The sequence below is a fragment of the Lichenostomus cassidix genome, unplaced genomic scaffold, assembly GCF_008360975.1.
Source record: "Lichenostomus cassidix isolate B80296 unplaced genomic scaffold, HeHo_3.0 HiC_scaffold_39, whole genome shotgun sequence".
Lineage (NCBI taxonomy): Eukaryota > Metazoa > Chordata > Aves > Passeriformes > Meliphagidae > Lichenostomus > Lichenostomus cassidix.
In genome coordinates this window covers 1,602,328-1,620,197 of record NW_028147446.1, presented here as the reverse complement: position 1 = coordinate 1,620,197, position 17,870 = coordinate 1,602,328, and the positions used below count along the sequence as shown (strand labels likewise).

Below are 17,870 nucleotides of genomic sequence, written 5' to 3'. Positions count from 1 at the left end.
AACTCCCAAAAATCTGTGAAAACACAAAAAAATCCAGGAAAACCTCTAGAAAACCCCATAAAATCTGGGAAAAAACCCCAAAAATCTGGGAAAACCCCTAGAAAACTCCCAAAAAATCTGGGAAAATTTCTGGGAAAGCCCCAAAAATCTGGGAAAACATCCAAAAATCTGGGAAGACCTGTGGAAAACAAAAAAAAAAACCTGGGAAAACTCCCAAAAAACCTGGGAAAGGCTCTAAGAAACACCTAAAAATCTGGGAAAACCTCTAGAAAACTCCCAAAAAACCTGAGAAAACACCCCAAAAATCCAGGAAAATTTCTGGAAAACTCCCAAAAATCTGGGAAAACACCCAAAAAATCCAGGAAAACCTCTAAAAAACTCCCAAAAAAACTGGGAAACACCCAAAAAATCCAGGAAAACCTCTGAAAAACTCCCAGAAAAACTGGGAAAACTTCTGAAAAATTCCCAGAAAACCTGGGAAAACACCCAAAAATCCAGGAAAACCTCCAGAAAACTCAAAAAAAATCTGGGAAAACCTCTGAAAAACTCCCCAGAAAATCCGGGAAAACACCCCAAAAATCTGGGAAAATCTCTAGAGAACTCAAAAAAAAATCAGGGAAAACACCCAAAAATCTGGGAAAACTTCTGGAAAACTCCCAAAAATCTGGGAAAACACCCAAAAAATCCAGGAAAACCTCTGAAAAACTCCCAAAAAAACTGGGAAACACCAAAAAAATCCAGGAAAACCTCTGAAAAACTCCCAGAAAAACTGGGAAAACTTCTGAAAAATTCCCAGAAAACCTGGGAAAACACCCAAAAATCCAGGAAATCCTCCAGAAAACTCAAAAAAAATCTGGGAGAACCTCTGAAAAACTCCCCAAAAAATCCGGGAAAACACCCCAAAAATCTGGGAAAATCTCTAGAGAACTCAAAAAAAAAAATCAGGGAAAACACCCAAAAAAACTGGGAAAATTTCTGGGAAAGCCCCAAAAATCTGGGAAGACCTTTGGAAAACCAAAAAAAATCCAGGAAAACTCCCCAAAAACCTGAGAAAATGCCAAAAAAACTGGGAAAAACTTGCAAAAACCTGGGAAAGGCTCTGAAAAACACCTAAAAATCCAGGAAAACCTCTTGAAAACACAAAAAACCCCTGGGAAAACTTCATGAAAACCCCCAAAAATCCCGAAAAACTCCCAAAAAATCTGGAAAAACTCCCCAAAAATCCAGGAAAACTTCTGGAAAACTCCAAAAATCTGGGAAAACCTCTAGCAAACTCCCAAAAATTATGGGAAAACACCCAAAAAAACTTGGAAAAAACCCTGGAAAACTCCCAGAAAACTGGGAAAACACCCAAAAATCCATGAAAATTCCCCAAAAAACTGTGAAAACCTTTAGAAATCTCCTCAAAATCTGGGAAAACCTCTGGAAAACTCCCCAAAAAACTGGGAAAACACCCAAAAAACTTGGGAAAATGCCGAAAAATCTGGGAAAACACCCAAAAATTCAGGAAATCCTCTAAAAAACTCCCAAAAAATCTGGAAAAATCCCTAGAAAACACCCAAGAAATCTGGGAAAATCTCTAGAGAACTCAAAAAAAAATCAGGGAAAACACCCAAAAATCTGGGAAAACTTCTGGAAAACTCCCAAAAATCTGGGAAAACACCCAAAAAATCCAGGAAAACCTCTGAAAAACTCCCAAAAAAACTGGGAAACACCAAAAAAATCCAGGAAAACCTCTGAAAAACTCCCAAAAAAACTGGGAAAACTTCTGAAAAATTCCCAGAAAACCTGGGAAAACACCCAAAAATCCAGGAAATCCTCCAGAAAACTCAAAAAAAAATCTGGGAAAACCTCTGAAAAACTCCCCAAAAAATCCGGGAAAACACCCCAAAAATCTGGGAAAATCTCTAGAAAACTCAAAAAAAAATCAGGGAAAACACCCAAAAAACTGGGAAAATTTCTGGGAAAGTCCCAAAAATCTGGGAAGACCTTTGCAAAACCAAAAAAAATCCAGGAAAACTCCCCAAAAACCTGAGAAAATGCCAAAAAAACTTGGGAAAAACTTGCAAAAACCTGGGAAAGGCTCTGAAAAACACCTAAAAATCCAGGAAAACCTCTTGAAAACACAAAAAAACCACCTGGGAAAACTTTATGAAAACACCCAAAAATCCAGAAAAACTCCCAAAAAACCTGGAAAAACTCCCCAATAATCCAGGAAAACTTCTGGAAAACTCCAAAAATCTGGGAAAACCTCTAGCAAACTCCCAAAAATTATGGGAAAACACCCAAAAAAACTTGGAAAAAACCCTGGAAAACTCCCAGAAAACTGGGAAAACACCCAAAAATCCATGAAAATTCCCCAAAAAACTGTGAAAACCTTTAGAAATCTCCCCAAAATCTGGGAAAACCTCTGGAAAACTCCCAAAAAAAACTGGGAAAATGCCAAAAAATCTGGGAAAACACCCAAAAATCCAGGAAATCCTCTAAAAAACTCCCAAAAAACCTGGAAAAATCCCTAGAAAACACTCAAAAAATCTGGGAAAATCTCTAGAGAACTCAAAAAAAATCAGGGGAAAACTCCCAAAAATCTGGGAAAACTTCTGGAAAACTCCCAAAAATCTGGGAAAACACCCAAAAAATCCAGGAAAACCTCCAGAAAAACTCTCCAAAAAAACCAGGAAAACACCTAAAAATCCAGGAAAATTCCCAAAAAATCTGGGAAAACCCCTAAAAATCTCCCCAAAATCTGGGCAAACCCGCAGCAATCTCCCCAGAATTCCCAGATTTCCTGTAATTCCCAATTTTCCAGGATCCAGTTTGTGTGCTCGCTGTGCAAGTTCCGCAGTTTCCACGAGGAGGAGATGAATTCCCACCTGGAGAGCAAATTCCACAGGGAACACTTCAAGTTCGTGGGAAGCAAACTGCCCCAGCAGACAGCCGAGTTCCTGCAGGTGGGGATCCCAAATTCCCAAAATTCCCAAATTTCCCAACATTCCCAACATTCCTGGGGTTCTGGAACTTTCCTGATTGATCTTTACTTGCTTTGCTTCCTTTTCCTGTTTTTCTTTCTTTTCTTTCTTTTCCTTTTCTTCCTTTTCCTGCTTTTCTTTCTTTTCTTTCTTTTCCTTTTCTTTCTTTTCCTTTTCTTTCTTTTCCTTTTCTTTCTTTTCCTTTTCTTTCTTTTCCTTTTCTTTCTTTTCCTTTTCTTTTCCTTTTCTTTCTTTTCCTTTTCTTTTCCTTTTCTTTCTTTTACTTTTCTTTTCCTTTTCTTTCTTTTCCTTTTCTTTCTTTTCCTTTTCTTTCTTCCTTTTCTTTCTTCCTTTTCTTTCTTCCTTTTCTTTTTTCCTTTCTTCCTTTTCTTTCTTCCTTTTCTTTCTTCCTTTTCCTTCTCCTTTTCCTTCTCCTTTTCCTTCTCCTTTTCCTTCTCCTTTTCCTTCTCCTTTTCCTTCTCCTTTTCCTTCTCCTTTTCCTTCTCCTTTTCCTTCTCCTTTTCCTTTTCCTTCTCCTTCTCCTTCTCCTTCTCCTTTTCTTTCTTCCTTTCCCTTTTCCTGCTTTGCCTTTTCCTGCTTTTCTATTTCTTCCTTTTCCTGCTTTTCTTCCTTTTTTTTCTTTGCCTTTTTCCTTTTTCTTTTTTTTTGTTTTTTCCTTTTCCTGGTTTTCTTTCTTTTCCTTTTCCTGCTTTACCTTTTTTTGCTTTTCTGTTCCTTTTCCTTTTCCTTTTCCTCCTCTTTCCTCCTCTTTTTTCCTCTTTTTTCCTCTTTTTTCCTCTTTTTTCCTCTTTTTTCCTCTTTTTTCCTCTTTTTTCCTCTTTTTTCCTCTTTTTTCCTCTTTTTCCTCTCTTTTCCTCTCTTTTTTTCCTCTTTTTTCCTTTTTCCTTTTTTCCTTTTCCTCCTTTCTTTTTTCCTTTTCCCTTTCCCCTTTTCCTTCTTTTCTCCTTTCCCTCTTTTCCTTCCTTCCCTCTTTTTTCCCTTTTCCTTCACTTTTTTTCCCTTTTCCCTGTGGGATTTGGGGATTTTTGGGCTGAACTTTTGGCTAAATTTTGAGATTTTCAGGCTGAATTTGGGGCAGAATTTTGGGATTTTTGGGCTGAATGTCAGGCTAAATTTTGGGATTTTTGGGGCTGAATTTGGGGCTGAAATTGGGGACTTTGGGGCTGAATTTGGGGATTTTTGGGATAAATTTCAGGCTGACTTTGGGGCAGAATTTGGGATTTTTGCTCTGAATTTGGGGCAGAATTTGGGGATTTTCAGGCTGAATTTGGGGATTTTCAGGCTGAATTTGGGGATTTTCAGGCTGAATTTCAGGCCAGGCCAAATTTGGGTATTTTTAGACCGATTTTGGGGTGGAATTTGGGGATTTTTGGGATAAATTTCAGGCTGAATTTGGGGCAGATTTTGGGGATAAATTTCAGGCTGAATTGGGGGATTTTGGGGCAGAATTTGGGTATTTTTGGGATAAATTTCAGGCTGATTTTGGGGCAGAATTGGGGGATTTTTGAGATAAATTTCAGGCTGATTTTGGGGCAGAATTGGGGGATTTTTGAGATAAATTTCAGGCTGATTTGGGGCAGAATTTGGGGATTTTTGGGATAAATTTCAGGCTGATTTTGGGGCAGAATTGGGGGATTTTTGGGATAAATTTCAGGCTGATTTTGGGGCAGAATTGGGGGATTTTTGAGATAAATTTCAGGCTGATTTGGGGCAGAATTTGGGGATTTTTGGGATAAATTTCAGGCTGATTTGGGGCAGAATTTGGGCGTTTTGGGGATGAATTTTGGGATTTTTGCTCTGAATTTGGGGCAGAATTTGGAGATTTTTGGGATAATTTTCAGGCTGAATATGGGGCAGAATTTGGGGAATTTTGTTCTGAATTTGGGGATTTGGGGGCTGAATTTGGGGCAGAATTTCGGGATTTTGGGGCAGAATTTGAGCATTTTTGGGCTGAATGTGGGGCAGAATTTGGGGGATTTTTGGGATAAATTTCAGGCTGATTTTGGGGCAGATTTTGGGTATTTCTGCTCCATTTTTGGCTCCATCCCTGCAGCACTACGTGACCAACAAGATGAGGAAAACAGAGGAGAGGAGGAAGGGAATTGAGGATATCAACACTGTGATCCTGCAGATCCACAGGGAGCAGGACCTCACCCTGGGTGAGAACAATCCCAAAATTCTGGGAATTCCCAAAAAATCCCATGGGAATTGGCTGAGAATTGGGGAATTCCCAAAAAATCCCGTGGGAATTTGGGTGAGAATTGGGGAATTCCCAAAAAATCCCGTGGGAATTTGGGTGAGAATTGGGGAATTCCCAAAAAATCCCGTGGGAATTTGGGTGAGAATTGGGGAATTCCCAAAAAATCCCATGGGAATTGGGTGAGAGTTTGGGAATTCCCAAAAAATCCCATGGGAATTGGGGATGGAGGTGGGAAAGGTGGGAATGTCCCAAAGGGAATTTTGGGAATCCCAAGGGAAGGAAAGTTCTGAAATCCCAAAAGGAGTTTAGAGAATCCCAAAGGGAATTTGGAAAATCCCAAAAGGAGTTTAGAGAATCCCAAAGGGAATTTGGAATTTCCCAAAGGGAGTTTAGAGAATCCCAAAAGGAATTTGGAAAATCCCAAAAGGAGTTTAGAGAATCCCAAAGGGAATTTGGAATTTCCCAAAAGGAGTTTGGAGAATCCCAAGGAAGGAAATTTTTGGGATCTCAAAGTGAGTTTGGAAAATCCCAAGAAAGGAAAATTTGGGATCCCAAAGGAAGTTAAGAGAATCCCAAAGAGAATTTGGAGAATCCCAAGGGAAGGAAAATGTTGGGATCACAAAGGGAATTTGGAAAATCCCAAAGGGAGTTTGAAATGTCCTAAAAGGAGTTTGGAGAATTCCAAAGGAAGGAAAGTTCTGGAATCCCAAAAGGAGTTTGGAAAATCCCAAAAGGAATTGGAAATGCCGTAAAAGGAGTTTGGAGAATTCCAAAGAAAGGAAAATTTTGGGATCACAAGAAAGGAAAGTTCTGGAATCCCAAAAGGAATTTGGAAAATCCCAAAAGGAATTTGGAAAATCCCAAAAGGAATTTGGAAAACCCCAAAGGGGGTTTGGAAAATCCCAAGGGAAGGAAAGTTTTGGGATCTCAAAGGGAACTTGGAAAACCCAAGGAGGGAAAATTTTGGGATCTCAAGGAATGAGTTTGGAGAATTCCCAAGGGGAGGAAAATTTGGAATCCCAAAGGAAGGAAAATTTTGGAATTTCCCAAAAGGAGTTTAGAGAATCCCAAAAGGAATTTGGAAAATCCCAAAGGGGGTTTGGAAAATCCCATGGGAAGGAAATTTTTGGGATCTCAGAGGGAATTTGGAAAATCCCAAAAGGAGTTTGGAGAATCCCAATGGAGGAAAGTTGAGGAATCCCAAGGAAGGAAACTTTTGGGATCCTAAAGATCCTAAAACTTTGGGATAACTCTGGAATTCCTTTTTTTTCCCATTCCCAGAGGTTTGCATGGAGCATTTGGGATCCCAAGAAAAGGAGAATTTAGGGATTTCAAGGAATAACTCTGGCTAATGATCCCAGAACTTTGGGATAACTCTGGAATTCCCATTCTTCCCATTTTCCCATTCCCAGAGCATTTGGGATAACTGGCTAATCCAATTCCCATTTTTCCAGAGGTTGTCATGGAGCATTTGGGATCCCAATGACTGTATAAATTCGGGATAACTCTGGAATTCCCATTTTTCCCATTATTTTCCTCATTTTTCCCTCCCAGAGTTCGGCATGGAGCATTTGGGATAACTCTGGCTAACTCTGCAATTCCCATTTTTCCCATTTTCCCATTATTTTTCCCATTATTTTCCCTCCCCAGAGGTTGGCATGGAGCATTTGGGATAACTCTGGAATTCCCATTTTCCCATTATTTTCCCCATTTTCCCCATTCCCAGAGCTGGGCATGGAGCATTTGGGATAAGAAGTCTGGAATTCCCATTATTTTTCCCATTTTTCCCATTTTCCCATTTTTCCCATTATTTTCCCATTTTTCCCTCCCCAGAGTTGGGCATGGAGCATTTGGGATAACTCCAGAATTCCCATTTTCCCATTTTTCCCATTATTTCCCCATTTTCCCTCCCCAGAGTTGGGCATGGAGCATTTGGGATAACTCTGGCTAACTCAGGATAACTCTGGAATTCCCATTATTTTCCCATTTTTCCCATTATTTCCCATTCCCAGAGTTGGGCATGGAGCATTTGGGATAAGAAGTCTGGAATTCCCATTATTTTCCCATTATTTCCCCATTCCCAGAGTTTGGCATGGAGTATTTGGGATAACTCCGGAATTCCCATTTTCCCATTTTTCTCATTATTTTCCCATTATTTCCCCATTCCCAGAGGTGGGCATGGAGCATTTGGGATAACTCTGGCTAACTCAGGCTAACTCTGGAATTCCCATTTTCCCATTATTTTCCCCATTATTTTCCCATTTTTCCCCATTCCCAGAGTTTGGCATGGAGCATTGGGATCCCAATGACTCTATAAATTTGGGATAACTCTGGATAACTCTGGAATTCCCATTTTCCCATTTTTCCCATTATTTCCCCAGAGCTGGGCATGGAGCATTTCCTGCGGCGGCTGGAGGTTGTTCACTGCTCAGCCTGTGACCTGCTGTTCCCCATGCAGTTTGGATCCATCCAGAAACACCTCAGATCCCTGGAGCACAACCACTGCCGCAGGGTGAGAGTCAATTCCGGGATTTTTTGGGAATTTTCAGGGATTTCTGGGAATTTCTGGGAATTTTCAGGGATTTTCGGGACTCTCCTAAGGGAGTTTCCAGGAGTTCCCAGGCAATTCCTCCTTTTCCAAAGGGAATTTCTTCCCTGGTGGCTTTTCTTCCTTTCCCTTTATCGTTTTCCTTTTTTTTCTTTTCCTTTCCCTCCTCTTCTCTTCTCTTCTCTTCTCTTCTCTTCTCTTCTCTTCTCTTTCCTTCATTTCTTTTCCTTTTCCTTCCCCTTCTTTTCCTTTTCTTCTTTTGCTTTCTTTTGGTTTCTTTTGGTTTCCTTGTTTTCCTTCTTTTCCTTCCTTTTTCTCTCTTTTGCTTTCCTTCCTTTCCTTCCTTTCCTTCCTTTCCCTTTTCATTTTCCGTCATTCCTTTTACTTTTCCTTTTCCTCCTTTTCTTTCTCATCCTTTCCCTCTTCTCCTTTTCCTTTTTTCTTTCCCTTTTTCCCTTTTTTCTTTTTCCTTTTCCTGTTCCTTTTCCTTCTTTTCTTTTCCTTTTCCCTCTTTTCCTTTTCCTTTTCTCTTTCCCTTTTTTCTCATTTCTCTCTTTTCCCCTGGTTGCTTTGCTGGCAATTTCAGTGAATTTGCAGCCCTGAAAGTCTTTTTTTCCCAAATTTCTGAGGGGATTTTGATGCATTTTTATCCCCAAAACTCTTTTTTCCCTGAATTTTCCATGAATTTTGCTGGATTTTTGTCCCCAGCACTGTTTCCCCCCAAATTTCCTGGGAATTTCACTGAATTTCTGTCCCCAAATCCCATTTTTCCCTCTGAATTTCACTGAATTTTTGTTCCCAGAACTGTTTTTCCCCCCAAATTTCATGGGAATTTCTCTGGATTTTTGTCCCCAAACCCATTTTTTTCCCAAATTTCCCAATTTCCCCCCCAGGCCATGATGGAACAATCCAAGAAATCCTCGCTGGTTGTCGCCAGGAGCATCCTGAACAACAAACTCATCAGCAAAAAGCTGGAAAAATACCTCAAGGTGGGAATTTGGGGGGAAATTTTGGGGGAAATTCTGGGAATTTTTGGGTTTTCTGCTCTGTGGGATTGAGGGAGGAGTTGGGTTTGGTGGAATTTTGGGGATGGTGGAGAGGGTTGGGTGGGAAAAGGGCTGGAATGGCAGAAATCCCAAAAATCCCAATAATCCTGTCCTAGAAATCCCAAAAATCCCAAAAATAATATCCTATAAATGCAAAAAAATCCCATAAATTTAATTCTATAAATACTAAAAATCTCATCAATCCTATAAATCCCAAAAATCCGAATAATCCTGTCCTAGAAATCCCAAAAATCCCAAAAATCCTGTCCTGTAAATCCCAAAAATCCCAAAAATCCTGTCCTAGAAATCCCAAAAATCCTGTCCTAGAAATCCCAATAATCCTGTCCTAGAAATCCCAAAAATCCCCAAAATCCCATCAATCCTAAAAATCCCAAAAATCCTGTCCTGTAAATCCCATAAATCCCAAAAATCCTGTCCTAGAAATCCCAAAATCCCATCAATCCCATAAATCCTATAAATAATATCTTATCAATCCCATCAATCCCACAAAGCCCATCAATCCTATAAATTCCATCTCATTTTATAAATCTCATCAATCCCATCAATCCTATAAATTCCATCCCATTAATCCCATAAATCCCATCAATCCCATCCCATAAATGGTATAAATCCCATAAACTTCGTCCCACCAATCCCATCAATCCCATTCCATCAATCCCATTTTATAAATCCCATAAATCCCATAAATTCAATCATTTAAATGTCATAAATCCCATAAATCTCATCCCATAAATTCCATAAATCCCATAAACCCCATTTTATAAATCCCATCAATCCCATCAATTCCATCCCAATCCAAACCCCAAAATCCCAAAATGACAATTTTTCTGAACAAAAAACCTTAAATCCCAATTTTTTCCCACAATCCAACTTTTCCAGGGTTGAAATCTTAGGAATTCCTCCCCAAATTCCTATTTTTATTCCCAATTTTTCACCTCAATTTGGGATTCCTGAGGCAGCAGCTGTGGGAGGAGAGAATTCCCAGGGAAATTCCAAATATTTGGATTTTTTTGAGGAATTTTTTGGGAATTTTTGGGAATTTTTTGGGATATTTTTAATGTTTTTTTCCAGGGGGAAAATCCCTTCACGGATGATCCTGAGGAAAAGGAAGGAGGAGGGGAAGAAAATCCTGAGGAGAATTTGGAAAATCCTGAGGAGAATTTGGAAAATCCTGAGGAAAACAATGAGGAAAATTCGGAAAATCCTGAGGAAAACAATGAGGAAAATTCAGAAGAAAATCCTAAGAAAAATTCTGAAAATTCAGAAGAAAATCCTAAGGAAAATCCTGAAAATTCAGAGGAAAAATCAGAAGAAAATTTGGAAAATTCTGAAGAAAATCCTGAAGAAAATCAGGAAAATCCTGCAGAAAATCTTGAAAAATCAGAGGAAAATTCCAAGGAAAATCCCAAGGAAAATCCCCAAAACCCCCAGGAAATCCCAAATCCAGAGACAAATCCCAAACCAGATGAAGCAAATCATTCCCAAAATCCTGAGGAATTCCCGGAAAATTCTGGAAAACCCTCCGGAATTCCTGCTGAAGTTGGGGAATGAAATTCCCAACAAAAAAAGGACCCAAAATATTCCCAAAAGGAATATTTGTTGTGTTGAATCCCAACTGTGTCTGTGAGGTTTTCCCATTCCCAGCCTGGAATTCCAGGAAAATTCCAGGGAATTCTTCCCTGGAGAAAAAGGAGGAAATTTAATTTTTTTTGGGAATCAGGGAATTTTTTCTACCTAAGTTTTACTGTAATTCCCTTTTTTTTTGGTTTTTTTTTAGGTGGATTTGTAGGAATTTTTATTTTTCCTTCTGCATCACATGGAAAAAAAAAAACCCAAAAAATCCCAAAATTTCCACGGAAGTTTCCAGAACTTTTCCCTCAGAAATTGGGATTTTTTTCCATGTGGGACAAGGTTGGGATTTTGGGATTTTTTTCCCATGATTTCCATGATTTCCTGTGGCTGTGAATTCCCTTTTTCCCCAATGTTTTCCCACCTTTTTCCCAATGTTTTCCCACCTTTTTCCCAATGTTTTCCTGTCGTTTTCCCAATGTTTTCCCACATTTTCCCCAATGTTTTCCCAAGATTTTCCTTCCCCTCGGAGCGAAGTGTTCGGTGCTGTTGATGTCTGTTGTGAAAAATGGGATTTTTTGTGGAGATAAAACGACTCAAACTGAAATTATCCAAGTTTTTTCTGGAGTTTCCATCCCAAATTTATCAATTTTCTGGAATTTTTTCAGAGTTTCCATCCCAAATTCCCAAGTTTTTCAGAGTTTCCATCCCAAATTCCCAAGGTTTTTAGAGTTTCCATCCCAAATTCCTGAGTTTTCCAGAGTTTCCATCCCAAATTTCTGAGGTTTTTGGGATTTTTCCATCCCAATCCTGATGAATTTGGAGTTTTCTCTGTCACAGAATTGAGATTTTTCTGCCCAAACTGATGGAAAATTTGGGATTTGGTTCCTGGGGATGTTGGGATGGAAATTCCCATTTTCCAGGCTGGTTTTGCTGGAATTGCAGAGCTTGGGAAGCTCTGGGTTGGTTTGGAGTGAGAAATTCCTGCCAGGAAAAGGAAAATTTATCCAGGATGGGAAAATTTCTGTCAGGAAAGGGAAAATTCACTCCAAAAAATGGGAAAATTCCTGTCAGGAATGGGGAAAATTCACTCCAAGAAAGGAGAATTCCTGTCAGGAATGGGAAAATTTCTTCAAGAAAGGGAAAATATCTGCCAGGAATGGGAAAATTCCTCCTAGGAAAGTCAAAATTCCCCCCAGAAAGGGAAAATTCCTGTCAGGAATGGGGAAATTCACTCCAAGAAAGGAAAATTTCTTTCAGCAAAGGGAAAATTTACTTCAGGAAAGGGAAAATTCACTCCAGAAATGGGGAAATTTCTGTCAGGAAAGGGAAAATTTACTCCAGAAAGGGAAAATTCCCTCCAGGAAAGGAAAGTTCCTCCCAGAAAAGGGAAAATTTGTGTCAGAAAAGGGAAAATTCCCTCTGGAAATTGGGTTGGAGACATGGTGAGGGGATTTGGGATATTGTGAGGGGAATTTGGGATTTTGTGAGGGAATTTGGGGATATTGTGAGGGAATTTGGGATTTTGTGAGGGAATTTGGGGATATTGTGAGGGAATTTGGGGATTTTGTGAGGGAATTTGGGATGTTGTGAGGAAATTTGGGATTTTGTGAGGGAATTTTGGAGACATTGTGGAGAAATTTGGGATTTTGTGAGGAAATTTGGGGATATTGTGAGGGAATTTTGGGGATATTGTGAGGGAATTTTGGGGATATTGTGAGGAATTTTGGGGAAATTGTGAGGAAATTTGGGGATATTGTGAGGGAATTTGGGGACATTGTGAGGAAATTTGGGATTTTGTGAGGGAATTTGGGGACATTGTGAGGAAATTTGGGGATATTGTGAGGGGATTTGGGGGACATTGTGAGGAAATTTGGGACATTGTGAGGAGTTGGGGACACTGAGGGAACTGGGGACACTCACTGTGAGGGGATTTGGGGACATTGTGAGGAGTTGGGGACACTGAGGGGATTTGGGGAAATTGTGAGGGGATGAGAACATTGTTACTGTGAGGGAATTGGGGACATCGTGAGGAGTTGGAGACACTGAGGGGATTTGGGACACTGAGGGAATTAGGGATATTGTGAGGAAATTTGGGGATATTGTGAGGGGATGAGAACATTGTTACAATGAGGGGATTTGAGGGACATGAGGAAATTGGGGACACTCACTGTGAGGGAATTGGGGACACTGTGAGGGGATTGGGGACATTGTGAGGGGTTGGGGACAATGAGGGGATTTGGGGAAATTGTGAGGGGATGAGAACACTGAGGGAATTGGGGATATTGTGAGGGGATTGGGGACACTGTGAGGAGTTGGGGACACTGAGGGTATTGGGGACACTCACTGTGAGGGAATTGGGGGACATTGTGAGGAAATTTGGGACATTGTGAGGAGTTGGGGACACCTTTTCGAAGCCACTTCGGGACCTTTTCGAGGCCACTTCGGGCTCGCTCCGGGGCCATTCCGAAGCCGTTTCGAGGCCATTCCGAGCCCGTTCCCAGCCCGTCTCCATCCCGCTCCCATCCCGCCCCGGCAGCTCCATGGCGGAGCTCCTCCTCCCCTCAGCACGGCGCCCAGCGCGCCCCGCCGCGCCGCCCAATCAGAAGCCAGAACACCTGTGATTGACAGGCGGTGCCCTCAGGGAGCGAGAGCCCCCACCAATCAGATCGTGGGCGGGATTCCACCCTGACCAATAGGAGCGGCGGGCGGGCCGCGCTTCTGGGATGATCAACCAATGAGGCGCATCGTGGGCGGGGCCTAAAGGGCGGCCGGTGCCGCGCGCGTGCGCAGGCGGCAGTGAGGGGAGCGGGCGGTGAAGCGGCGGCGGCGGCGGGCGGAGGAGGCCGCGATGGAGCCTGGCTACGGCGGTAGGTGCGGCGCGGCGCGGCGCGGCGCGGGGCGGGCGGGCGGGCAGGCTCCACGGTTCCGCAGCTGCCGGGGGAAGCGGCGCTCCCGTCCCGCCGCTCCCTCAGCGGCGGTTCCGTTCCCGGCGGGCGAGCCGCGGGAGCTCCGCCGCAGCGGGAAGCGCAACGCCCGCCCCGCGTGAGGCGGCGGCGCCGCCGATTGGCTGAGCGCCACGTCACTCACCGCTAGGGCGGCGCTGATTGGCCGAGCGGGGGTCGCTGCCTGAGGGGAGGGGGGCGGAAATGGCGCCGGGCCCATTTCTACCGACGACACAAAATGGCGGCAGCGGCTCCTCCTCCCCCCCGCCTGGCCTCAGTTTGCCTCTTCCCCACGGCGGGGACGCCCGGCGGGTCCCGCTTCACCACCCGGGAGGTCCCGTGGTGCCCGCCCGGGGATCTTGGCCGCTTTCCGGGGTCCTCACGGGATCTCCTCACGGGGATCGCCCCGGAATTCCCCTTCGCATCCCCTCCGGCTCTCCCTCAGGATCCTCCGCGGATTTCCCTCCGGATTCCTCTCTAGATGCTTGCGGGATTCACTCTTGGGTTTCTCTCCGGATTCACTCCTGGGTTTCCCTCAGGATTCCCGCCTGGATTTCTCTCAGGATTTCCCTCAGGATTCCTCCCTGGATTTCCAATCGAAATTCCACTGGATTTCCCTCAGGATTTCTCCTCAGAATTCCCTTGGATCCCCTCAGGATTCTCCCTGCATTCCCCCTTGAAATTCCCTTGATCCCCTGAGGATTCCTCCCGGATTTCGCTCAGGATTTCCCCACAAAATTCCCTTCGTTCCCCTCAGGATTTCCCCTTGATTCTCTCTCAAAATTCCCCTGGATTTCCCTCAGGATTTCCTCCCGGATTTCCCCTCAAAATTCCCCTGGATTTCCTCTCAAAATTCCCTTGGATTTCCTCTCGAAATTGCCTTGGATTCCCTCAGGATTTCCTCCTGGATTTCCCTCAGATTTCCGCTTGATTTCCCCTCAAAATTGCACTGGATTTCCCTCAGCATTCTCCCTGGATTTCCCATCAAAATTCCCTAAGATCCTCCCAGGATTTCACCTGGATTTCTCTCAATATTCTCCCTGGATTTCCCTCAAAATTCACCTGGATTCTCTCTCAAAATTCCCTTGGATTCCCTCAGGATTTCCTCCTGGATTTCCCTCAGGATTTCCTCCTGGATTTCCCTCAAAATTCCCTTGGATCCCCTCAGGATTCCACCTGAATTCTCTCTGAAAATTCCACTGGATTTCCCTCAAAATTCCCTTGGATTTCTCTAAAATTTCCCTTGGATTTCCCTCAAAATTCCACCTGGATTTCCCTCAGGATTCATCAGGAAACATCTGGAATTCCCCAAGAATCAAAACACCTCCGAAAAAAAGGAACTAGGAAGGAGAAAATCCCAACCTGATGTCATCCGGATCTCAACTTTCTTCTGGGATTTCCCAAAAACCAACAATCTGAGCTGAGAATTCCCAGGAATTCCCTCCATCCAAGCTTTTTTGGGATGGCAGAGGAGAGAAAAATTCCCAAATCCTTGGATTTTGTTCTCTCCTGCCTGAATTCACCCTTTCCTTCCCTCAAATCTGCATTAGGAACTCCAAAAAATCCCCAAAAATCCAATTTTCCTTCATTTTTAAGGATCTATAGATCCCAAAAAGGACAATTTTCTTTGGATTTTGTGGCTCTGCTGGGATTGATCACCTCATTCCTGCCTGGAATTGATGGAATTATTCCAGGAATTATGGAATTTTTGGGATTTATCACCTCATTCCTGCCTGGAATTTATGGAATTCCGGATTTCCCATTGTGGTTTTAAACCTTTATTTCCGTGTTTTTAGCAGTTTTTTTGGGAATCAAACCCAGGTGGAAATGAATAAATCCGGATTCAATCCATTCCTACAAATCTTGGCTTTTTCTGGATGAAAAACTTGGAAAAAATTCCATCATTTCCGGGTTATTCCTGGGGAAGATTTGGTTGGATTTATGGAATTAATTCTTGGATTTTCAGGAATAAACTCTGAGCAGCTTTCGAGGGATTTTCTCCTGGATTTTTTCCATGGAAAACTAAGGAATTCTCACAATTTTTGGATATTATTTATTGGAATTATTGTTGGGTTTAATTATTATTGTTATTTTTAAAAAATTTTTGTTATTATTAAAGATTTTTCTTCTTCAAAAAAAGATTGTTTTTTTAGAAAGTTTATTATTAAAGACTTTTTTATAAAAATTTTTCTTCCTGGGGAAAAAATTCCTTCATAAAAATCAAGAACCTCCAGAAAATTCATCTTTTCTCCTTTCCCAGTGTTTTTTTTTCCTGTTTTTTCATGGATTTCGTGGATTTTATCCCAAAAAATGAAGACTTTAGGATTTATTCCCCAAAGATTTTCCTCCTGGAATATTGAATTGTGGAATTAATCAAATTCCTGCTGGAATCTCAAGGTTTTTATCTCCATTTTCCTTGGAAAAATAAACAGAATAATGGGAATTGCAACAGCCAAAGACACAAAACGAAGGAATTTCATCCCAAAAGGACAAAAATCCATCGGAAAACAGAGAAATTTGGGCCAAAAACCTCAATATTTTGGAAAATTCCGGGAAAATTTTCCCTCCAAACCTCAACATTTCCAAATTTCTTTTCCAAAAGCAACCAGGAAAAGCAAATTCTACCAGAAAACCCCAAATTCTGCTTTTTTTGGGGATCATTCCTCCTTTTTTTCCAGGATAACCTTTGGATTTGGGGGTTTGAAATCCTTAAATTGGGAATTGGGGATTTGGGGATGGAAAATTTGGGAATTTTCTATTTTTCCTGATCTAGATTTTGGTTTTTTCCTGCAGGATATGGAGCTTGGAGCACTGCAGCCTCCAGCACTCAGGGTGAGTTTTCCCAAGTTTTTCCCAATTTTTCCTGGAATTCTTTTCCTTCCCTTTTTCTTCTCTTTTTCCTCTCCCTTTTCCCTTCTTTTCCCCCATTTATTCCTATTTTTTTTTCTATTTTTCTCCTATTTTTTTCCAATTTTTTTTTCAATTTTTCCCCATTTTTTCCCAAGTTTTTCCCATTTTTTCTGGAATTTTTTCCTTCCCTTTTTCTTCTCTTTTTCCTCTCCTTTCCCTTCTTTCCCCCATTTTTTCCCAAGTTTTTCCCAACTTTTTCTGGAATTTTTTCCTTCCCTTTTCCTTCTCTTTTTCCTCTCCCTTTTCCCCTTCTCTTCCCCTTTTTTTCTTTATTTTTTTCTATTTTTCTCCTATTTTTTTCCAATTTTTTTCTATTTTTCCCCATTTTTTCCCTATTTTTTCTAGGTTTTTTCCATTTTTTTCCCCCATTTTTCTCCTTTTTCTCCCTTTTTTCTCCATTTTTCTCCCTCTTTTCTTCCTTTTTTCTCCATTTTTCTCCCATTTTCCTCCTTTTTTTGTCTTTATTCTGGTTTTTTCCTTTTTCCAATTTTTCCCTTTTTTCTCTCTATTCCTTCCCTTTTCCTGAACTTTTTCCTTCCCTTTTCCTTCTCTTCTCCCTCTCCCTTTTCCCTTCTTTTCCCCCATTTTTTCCTATTTTTTCCCATTTTCCCCCATTTTTTCCTATTTTTTTCCCTATTTTTTCTATTTTTTTCCATTTCCCCCCATTTTTCTCCCATTTTTTCTCCATTTTTCTCCCATTTTCCTCCTTTTTTTGTCTTTAATTTCTTTCTTTCCTTTTTCCCATTTTTCCCTTTTTTCTCGATTCCTTCCCTTTTTCCTGAACTTTTTCTTCCTTTTTTCCCATTTTTCCCCCATTTTCTCCCACTTTTTTCCTATTTTTTTTCTATTTTTCCCTATTGTTCTCCCATTTTTTTCCTCTTTTTTCTCCCATTTTTCTCCCTTTTTTGTCTTTATTTCCTCTTTTTTCCTTTCTCCCATTTTCCCCTTTTTTCTTTTTTTCTCCATTCCTTCCTTTTTCCTTCCATTTTTCCTCCTTTTTTCCCATTTTTCCCCCATTTTCCCTATTTTTAAAATATTTTTCCATTTTTCCCTATTTCCCTCTATTTTCTCCAATTTTCCTCCCATTTTTCTCCCTTTTTCTCCTATTTTCCTTCTCCTTTTTCCCCTTTTTCCCCAATTTTTTCCCTCTTTTGTCTTTATTTCCTCCTTTTTTCCCTTTTTCTCCTTTTTCCCCCTTTTCCCCATTTTCTCCCTTTTTTCTTTTTTCCTTTTTTTTCCTTCCCCCACATTTTCCTTTCCTTTTTCCTTTTCCCTCCTTTTCCCCGTTTTTTCCCCCAAAATCCCCATTTTTCACCCCAAAATTCCCAATTTTTCCTCCCAAAATCCCCAATTTTTCCCCCAAAATCCCCAAATTTTTCCCCAAAATTCCCATTTTATTCCCAAAATCCCCATTTTTCATCCCAAAATTCCCAAATTTTTTCCCCAAAATCCCCAATTTTTCCCCAAAATCCCCCAACCTTTGCCTGTTTACCCCCAAATTTTCCCTTTTTCCTGACAAAAATTCCCATTTTTTCTCTTCTCCAGGTTCCTATGCTGCAAACACGACCAGCTGGCAAGGTGGGTGAGAATTCCCTGGATTTTGGGTTCAATCCTCAGGAATTTGGGAATTTCTCTTTCTCC

The 17,870-nt window shown here is 41.3% G+C and overlaps 3 protein-coding genes across 5 annotated transcripts in view; 2 read left to right on the top strand and 1 right to left on the bottom strand.

Annotated features, from left to right (window-relative positions):
• BRD4 (bromodomain containing 4) overlaps nt 1-17,870 on the bottom strand; it is a 153,860-nt gene that overhangs the window by 67,389 nt on the left and 68,601 nt on the right. The window lies entirely within an intron of this gene.
• LOC146422687 (A-kinase anchor protein 8-like) lies at nt 2,801-10,981 on the top strand. The gene is made up of 5 exons (XM_085045912.1): nt 2,801-2,951; nt 5,044-5,149; nt 7,572-7,702; nt 8,632-8,727; nt 9,877-10,981. Exons 1-5 carry the CDS (start codon nt 2,862-2,864, stop codon nt 10,354-10,356), a joined length of 903 nt encoding a protein of 300 aa, XP_084902038.1. The 5' UTR covers nt 2,801-2,861; the 3' UTR covers nt 10,357-10,981.
• LOC146422685 (A-kinase anchor protein 8-like) overlaps nt 13,112-17,870 on the top strand; it is a 60,174-nt gene continuing 55,415 nt past the window's right edge. For both annotated transcript variants that reach the window (XM_085046130.1, XM_085046131.1), the window contains exons 1-3: nt 13,112-13,244; nt 16,113-16,151; nt 17,775-17,807. In XM_085046130.1, coding sequence (XP_084902256.1) covers nt 13,226-13,244; nt 16,113-16,151; nt 17,775-17,807 — 91 coding nt within the window. In that variant the 5' untranslated portion in view covers nt 13,112-13,225. The remainder of the gene's footprint in view (nt 13,245-16,112; nt 16,152-17,774; nt 17,808-17,870) is intronic.

Coding starts and splice junctions, on each gene's coding strand:
- LOC146422687 (XM_085045912.1), top strand. CDS start 2,862: ATGAATTCCCACCTGGAGAGCAAATTCCACAGGGAACACTTCAAGTTC. Junction 7,703..8,631: donor AGCACAACCACTGCCGCAGG/GTGAGAGTCAAT, acceptor TTTCCCCCCCAG/GCCATGATGGAACAATCCAA. Junction 8,728..9,876: donor AGCTGGAAAAATACCTCAAG/GTGGGAATTTGG, acceptor GTTTTTTTCCAG/GGGGAAAATCCCTTCACGGA.